This window comes from Oenanthe melanoleuca, chromosome 10, assembly GCF_029582105.1.
Source record: "Oenanthe melanoleuca isolate GR-GAL-2019-014 chromosome 10, OMel1.0, whole genome shotgun sequence".
Lineage (NCBI taxonomy): Eukaryota > Metazoa > Chordata > Aves > Passeriformes > Muscicapidae > Oenanthe > Oenanthe melanoleuca.
The window spans coordinates 2,043,623-2,051,440 of NC_079344.1; the positions used below are offsets into that span (position 1 = coordinate 2,043,623).

Below are 7,818 nucleotides of genomic sequence, written 5' to 3' on the forward strand. Positions count from 1 at the left end.
ACCAGTTTGGCAGGCCTTCCTCGGCTTTGCATTGAAGATTCCTATTTGCAGCTTGCAGAATAGTTCTGCTGCTCTAAAAACAGAGTTTGCAGAGGTCCGTTCAGGATCTGCAGCGTTGGTGAGGAAGCTCATGGATCCCACCTGGCTTTGTACATTCTGTCAAGCGTCACGCGTGCCTGGCTTTTTGACACGCTGCTTTTCAAGGTGACTTTGCCAAGGCATTTTGTGCCTTGTCTTTTTCCTCGCTGCATCTGCATTCCCTTTTCTGTTGTTGCTCAGTGTCAGTGATAAGAACACTTTGTCAGGGTTCTGCCGTCTCGCGTTCTTTGTGAGTAACGAGGGGGTGGACACACATTCAGATGTAGAAGCGCAACAAAGTTCTTTGCAAATGAGCTTGAAAACCGCAATCCCCGCTTCCTACGGCTCTAACGATGGAAAGCCGCCAGGATCTCCGGAAGAAAAGAATCCCCAGGACAATGTTGCTTTTGTCCTGGGTTTGTTATTTATCTCGAAACACCTCGGGACGCCTCTGTAAACAGATACTAATCAAAAAGAAACTGGACATAGGGGAAAGAAGAGGGGCCGGGCGCGTCCCCCCGCGCCCGCAGGCAATGCCGAGCGCCGGGAGCATCTGCCGCTCTGCGGGGGCGAAAGAGCCGCTCCAAAAGCGCTTTCCCGCGAGAGGCCCCTTTGGCAAGTCCCTCCCCGTTGCTGCAGGCACGGCCCCGGTGCCCGGCAGGGCAGCACGGAGAGCAGGAGGTGCGGTGCAGCGCCCGCCCCTTCCCCGGGCTGGGAGGCGCCCGGCGCGGCTACAAAAGCGCTGCCCGGGGCGAGCGCCGCGCATCGCGCTGGGGCTGCTGCGAGGAGCGAGGCTGCACTCGGCAAGGTGCGTCCTCTGCTAAGGGAAAATCACGGTAGGGATTATGCGAGAGGGACTCTTTCCTCGATGCTGTTTTCTCCCCTTAGTGGTTTTGTTCCGTTCTTGCACCGTTTGGCTTCGCTAAGGGCAGCGTGCTGGGTGGGTGCTGTTTTGAACATGGGGTTTGCTAGTCCTGCCTCGAATGGCACCCTCTGTGCCTTGCTTGGTAGTAGTGTGTCCAAGAAGGATGTTCATGTCCTTTTTCCTCTCTGTGTGTTTGCAGGTGGATTTCTCCTTCAAACTTTTTCCCTTTCAGGACCTGCTGCCTAGCTACAATGATGTGGTTCTTGGAAAAGATGAGAGTGTCGCATGAAAATGGAAACCTCCCCAGCTCTTCCTTCCTGGGACTGCCACAAGGCCAAAATCTGCCAGAAAAAGCCCGACTGAGGGCTGCTGCTTTTCCAAATGTGATCACTCCTGACAGAATCCCTGAATTCTGCATTCCCCCCAAGCTGACCAACGCTGGCTCCATTAAGAACAGCGGCTTCCAGCAGGATCACAGTTCAGTGGATGGAGCTCTTACTTCTGGTTATAGCTCTTTCCCACATCTCATTCAGGTGGAAAGTGTTGAAGAGGAGATTTCAGCCCTGGAGGAAGAAAGCACCAATGCGGACCCACAGTCCCAAGCAGCGCTCTCCCTGCCCCACTTTCCCAGAGCCCCCACTTCCTACGGCTTCTGCACCTTGCTGGAGAGCCCCCACACCAGGAGGAAGGAGTCCATCTTCCACGGGGATCCACGTGGTGCTCTGCCCGGCCTGAAACTGTCTCGGTCCAGAGCTAACACCTTCAGTGGCAAAGGGAGTATGTCTAATCCCATTGCCATCAGCTTTGCTTCGGTCAGACTGCCGCCCAAGCATCTCTCTCTGCACAGGCAAGGCGCCTGTGACAGCGACACCGCCTCTTCCAGTGATTCTTCTCCTTTCAGTTCTCCACTTCTCAGCAGGTCACCCCCCAGACCCTGCTCCCTGATCAAAGCACAGAGCCAGGAGGGATTGCTCTGCAGAGCACTGAAAGACAAGAGCAAACACAGAGTGCCCAGGAACAATTCTCTCTCTACAGAGGAGAGCAGCTCCACTGATAACAGCCCCAGTGCCACCAGGAGAGCCTCCGAGGGGCTGCTTGGCATACGGAGCTTCAGCACCTCCCGTTCTCCCTTGTTTCCAGTGGACCTGCCTTGCAGTCGTGAGAGGCTGGTGGGAGAAAGCACTGTGGTCATGGACAAGGGAGGGGTGTTAAGGCTGTCAGCCGAGTACTGCTCAGAGAACGAGAGGCTGCGGATCCGCCTGATCAGTGCAGAGGGTTTGTACGACGATTCTGTAGAGCCCAAAAACATCAACTGCCGGATCTCCTTCTCCCTGGTGCCAGGGAAAGCGCAGAAGCAGAGAAGCACAGTTATAAAGAGAAGCAGAAACCCCATCTTCAATGAGGATTTCTTTTTTGATGGCATTGCAGAAGAAGAGCTCTACAGCCTCTCTGTCAGGATGAAAGCAACAAATAAAGGGTGCAGTATGAAACGGGATTATACCTTGGGAGAACAGGAATTGTCTTTATTGAGTATGTTGTCCGTGTAGTGCTTCAAATATTAAAACAAATTGTCTTCTGAAAGTTTCCTACTAAATAAAGTTTTAGGTTGCCTTTTACATTGCTGGGTTTCTTTTCTTAAGAATACTTAAGAGCATTGTCTTGCTTGGTATTACTGTCGTGCTCTTGTGCCTTGTTTTGCTGTTTAACACTTCAGACTCTGAGGTGTTAGGTGTTCAGAGGTGGCTGTGGAGCAGACCTCTGTAGAGTAGGACAGGAGAGGGGAGAAGGGCTAGTTTGCTTTTAGGATAAAGGATCAGGCTGTTATCAAGTTAAGGCTGCTCTTGTTTATGGCTTGCAGGCTATAAACTTCAGGTGGAAGTGTTTTTCACTCTTCCTGGTCCCTAAGTGGGTGACAGTCTGTGCACACAATACATCCTGAACTCTGTTGCAGCTCCTTGGTACAACATCAGTTCAATGGACTGTTTTCACACCACTCATATTTGCACAAACTAATGTTTTAAGGAGCCCTGTATTCAGAGGGAGGATGAGGTCTTTTTACAACGGGTGGATTTGGATTCCCAAATATGGTGTAAGTTTGTGTTGAGGATAATAAGATTTTGGTCTCTGAGCAGCAGCTAAAAGCCACTGGAGGCAGGGCTCTCTTTACACAGACCTGCAGTATCAACACTCAAACAGCCTGGGTGAGGCTGCAGCAGGGTCAGCATCTTTCACCTTCCCTTTCCCTGGTTTCACAGCCCAGAGAATCAAGTTGCCAGGTAATTGTGTTTTGATCAGGAATGTGCCTGAGAGCTACAGCCCTCAGCAGCTCAGCTATTGAATCCTTGCTGAAGCAGATAAGATATCAGTACAGCAAGGGCAAAGGACAGTTTGGGATCTGGCATTGAATTCCTGCTTCAGCTGATGATTTGATGCATACCTTGCCCAAGTCATTGTCATACAATTAGTGGAATCAATCTGTCCTGTCTCCAAGCATGGCTGAAGCACTTACTTCAGTGCCAGGAGAAACACAAAGGTGCACAACTCCTGCATGCTTGAGACCATCCTTTTTTTTTTTTTTTTTTTTTTTTAAATGAGGTTTACTTGGGGCTGGGTAAAATGGATAAATAAGTGTGAGGAGCCAAAATTGTCTTGAAAGTCCAGGCCTGTTGCTGCCTCCCTTGATTAAGTTGCAGGCTTCATTATGTGAAAGTAGATAAGCCTTAATGGAGGAGCAATCCATACAGGCAAGGGGCAGAGAAAACAAAGGTTTGCTTTTGTTTTCCCTTTGAGGCCGTAGAAATAGGGCCTTGCTAGTGCCCAAATACAAATCTTAAAAGCTATTTCACAAAGATTTTAGCAGAATCTCCCTCTGGCCTATTCTGGAAAGAGTCTAGCTGTCTGCAAATCATGGGATTGCTCACAGGAAGAATGTGGTATTCCTTGACCAATGAATAATTTCATTTAGTTTCAGATGGAAATACTCCAGGAAGGGCAGAAGAAAATTCCTTCTGATAGTAGAAGAAGCCCAAAGGATGTTAATTGTGACCACAAATGCCAACTGCTAATCCTTGATCCAACTCATATGAGATGTTTCTAAAAACAGAATCCTGGTACAAAGGATTCCCACAGGTGAATGACCGGGTGTATTCCCAGTAGTAGCCAACAGAAATAAAATGAAATAATAATTCCTTTGTACTAAGGGAAGGAATTAAATGTACTGACACACTGCTCAGATGGAGATGATGCACTGTCACTTTCACCCTTGAATCTGGGCAAATTGACCAAAAGGGAAAACTTAAAGGAAGTGAGGAGAAGTGAAATTAAAAAATATTACTTCAATGAAGAATCAATAATGTTGCAAAAAAATAAGCCCATTTAATTAATTATTGCACAGGGTCTCCTGAAGGGAAGGCAGAGGCTTCCTCACTCATCCACCATCACATTTTTAGTTCTTGGGATTTACAGTCTCTTCACATGTATACTCACATGGAGAGATTGTTTGAGATAACAGAGAACAGTTACAGACCTCAGAGGATCGTGCACAGTCACACTGTGGTGGCTGTCTGTCTGTCCTGTGTCCTACAGGGACACAGAATGATGGGATGGTTCAAGGTGGGGAGGGGCCTTTGGGGATTATATCACCTGGTTCCTGCTGGAAGCAGAGTCAGCTCCAGGAGAGATTGCCCAGGACCACGTCCTGTATTGGGCTTATGGTGTCTTCAAGCATGGAGACTCCAAAACCTGCTTGGGAAACATAGTCCAGTGTTTTACCACCTTACCAGCAGAAAAGGTTGGGTTTTTTTCTGCTAAGTGAAATTTCCTGTATTTCAATCTGATCTCATGGCCTCTTGTCCTGTCAGTGGATACTGCTGAGTGAAGCCTGGCTCCATCCTCTCCACTCCCTTCCAGCAGATATTCATACATATCAATGAGCTCTTCCCTTTTCCAAAGGGCATACTGCAGTCACTGCCTAAAAGAAATGTGCTTCTGAAGTCTCATCTTTTCTCAGGTAGGGAAGGAGTTAAATCCTTAAGAAAGTTCTCCCTTCCTGTCATAGGAAGATAGGTTCCCAGCTGGGCTCATCTGCTCAAGTATTTAAACAGGTGAAGGCCCCTCTTTGGTTGGTTGAAAGGAAACTCAGCTGTTTTTAAGACTCTTTAGAAAATTAAACAGGGGGACTTTGCCTATGTTTCTCTGGTAAATAAGTTAGCTTCAGGTTTTTCTTGATAATTTTATTATTTAATATAAGAACTTTGAATTAATAATTAATTCAGGTACATTAGACTAGGCTGGACACGACTGTGACACAAGATGAAAAACAGTTTTGGTGGGCTCCCCCCATCCCTTTTTAATGTCTCTATATTTTTATGCAAAGCCATAATACAATTTGAACACTTCCATTTGCCTGTCAGGGGGCACAGGGCTTGTTTTCCTGTGCTCTTAGAGCTGAGCTGAGCTGTGAGGGGTGAGCACCTCCACCACTGCCTGTGCTGCAGCTGCTTTCCGTCAGCGTCAGCCTTACTGGGGCAATTACGTAAAACACCTGCATGAGCAAACAAAAGGCAACTGGATACCTCAGCCTGGAAAGGCTCCTGATGCCTCAGTGCTTGTATTACAGTCAGCAGCAAGGAGAAAATCAACTTCCTGGCATTAGCAAACAGCTACTCAGGGTTAAGAAATATTATCTTCGGTTTTCAGAACTTTTAAAGTGCCATGGAAATATGGGAGCATAAATGACTCTTTCAGGCAAAACTCCTGTTTTGGGTACTCTGATCAGTTGTGTTCAGTGCTGCTCAGTGGTTGGAAGATCACATCTTAATTTAAATTTAAAAAAACTGCAGACAATTGTTTGAGGAAAAGAAGGCCTTTGTGCCAAGACCCTGGAGTCATGTTCTACTAAGCAAATATTTGTTTCAGCTGCACTGGAAGTAATACTTTTGCTGGCCTTTTCAAATGCATTTCAAACATGACTCTTCAGTTCTGGAAAAAGGTTACTGCAAAGCAAGGCTTATGTTTTTCTTTCCAGAAATCCACTCAGGTTATGTCAAATACAATTTGAGTTACAATCTACTGAGGTATGGTACAGTAAAATGCCAATTCCTGTAACTGACCTGCCTTTCAGGTAGAAATAATACCAAGGGAAGCAAATACATGTGACCTAGAAACCCTAATTGGACAGAACTGTAGACTGGGGATTAGGCAGCGTGGTGTCTGCAGTGTCAAATTCTGCTTATTGCATCACTTTCCCTAAGCTGCTCCCATTTCTCAGACTGCCTTTGGAGAGGCACTGCTGAGCACAACACCCATGCTGCTTCATCTGAGAGGACTTTTTGGGGAGGGTGGTACTTCTGCTCCTGGGTCTTGGCTTTTCAGTCAGCCATAGTGACTGTGGTGAAAGACTGAATGTATGATGGGGCCTAATGGGCAAAAATTCTTCTATTTTTTTAGTCTAGGTAATAATTGCTGTGGGTAACTCTTAGTTGGGGGTTGCTTGATCCTTTCTGACAGCACATAAAGAGCTGTACCCACCAGAATTGCTTTCTGCTGGAGCCCCAACTCGTACATTTTGCAGAATTGGGCACTGAGCACAGCTGGTTTTGCAGTGCTGGATGCCAGAACCTCAGCTGAGTTGGAGGCCCCAGCACTTGAACAGCATGACAGAGCTTTGGTGTCAGACAGGCTCTGCAGGACCTGCTGCCCAGCCTGCAGGGGCTGCTGTGCTGAAGCTGACAGCAAAGATGGAGCAGAAGTCCAGGAGAAGGATCACCAGGACAGCTGGTTATAGCAAAGAGCTCGTGCTGAGAGCTGGCAAAAGCAGTGTCACAAATGGTGAAAAAGTGACTGTGGTGGTAAATGCTGACTTTCACACCCATAATTAGCTGCTGTCAAAGCTGATTCAAGACAATAATTCAGTGTTGGATCAGCTGGTCTGTAGGGGAAAAAGGAGAGTCAAACCAGCTGATTCCTGATGGAAAAGTTGTGCAGAGCCCTAAGTGTTGTTTGTCTGCCACGTGTACTCCACCAGTGATGGAGGATGGCTGGACTGGGAGCAAGGACATTGTCAAGTGGGATTCTATAAAAGAAAATATCCACCCACAGATGGGTGATTAACCCTGTGCCCTCACCAAGGCTGCAGTGCACCAGAGAAGTAATTTTACATTTTTAAGATAAAACTTCTGATTTCTCTTTGGAAAAGTTACCAAACCATCTCACAGCTTTGTTGCTTATTAACCCAGCTGGATTTTTTTTAGCAGAATGTTTTGCTGGGCTATTACCGCTGTTATAATCCAGAGGAATCTGTAACAAGACCATACTATGAAAATGCTGGTGAAACTGAGAGCTATTCTTAACCCACTGGGAATATTGAACATTTCTCAAGTCTGCATAAATCCTAAGCACAAATCTAATTCAATAATGGGTTTCCTAAGACTTGTCTTAACTGGTTCTATTGGAAAGGAACAGACACATCTAGTAAATGTAGACAAAGAGGTATGGAGACCAGCTGGAATATTTCTGTACTGTTCTAAAAAAGCATGTGACTCTTTTTAGCCATCTGTTTTGAAGATATCTTGCTAGGAATGAACGAGTTAAGGCTGCTTCAGGAATGGGGCAGCAGACATGTCCAGCTGACAGGATTTGTCACCCTTGGAAGTTACAGCATGGGCACAGGAGATGAGCAGAACACTTGAGAATTGCACAAATATGAACAGAAACAAAGGGAGATTTAATCCGTGGGACTTTTTAAAAGGTCAAAATGCAGCATGATCTCAGGGAAGTTACTGGAAAAAAACTGATAAAGTCAAAAGTCAAAATGCAGGGTAGGTCTGCCAGTATGGAACTAATCTGCTCCATTTATTTATATTTCCATTCAGTGT

General features: G+C 46.5%; 1 protein-coding gene across 2 annotated transcripts; it reads left to right on the plus strand.

Moving 5' to 3' along the window:
• The first annotated feature begins 736 nt into the window (after positions 1-736).
• Positions 737-2,559, plus strand: LOC130257273 (C2 calcium-dependent domain-containing protein 4C-like). Of its 2 annotated transcripts, none has more exons than XM_056499626.1 (2): positions 737-886; positions 1,143-2,559. In XM_056499626.1, the coding sequence occupies exon 2, from the start codon at positions 1,195-1,197 to the stop codon at positions 2,488-2,490; it is 1,296 nt and encodes a 431-aa protein (XP_056355601.1). In that variant the 5' UTR covers positions 737-886; positions 1,143-1,194; the 3' UTR covers positions 2,491-2,559. The 2 variants fall into 2 exon arrangements, with proteins under 2 accessions (XP_056355601.1, XP_056355602.1); XM_056499627.1 differs by having other exon boundaries at positions 793-914.
• The last annotated feature ends 5,259 nt before the right edge of the window (positions 2,560-7,818 follow it).

Excerpts from the sequence above, each read along its gene's own strand:
- LOC130257273 (XM_056499626.1), top strand. The coding sequence starts at position 1,195 with ATGATGTGGTTCTTGGAAAAGATGAGAGTGTCGCATGAAAATGGAAAC.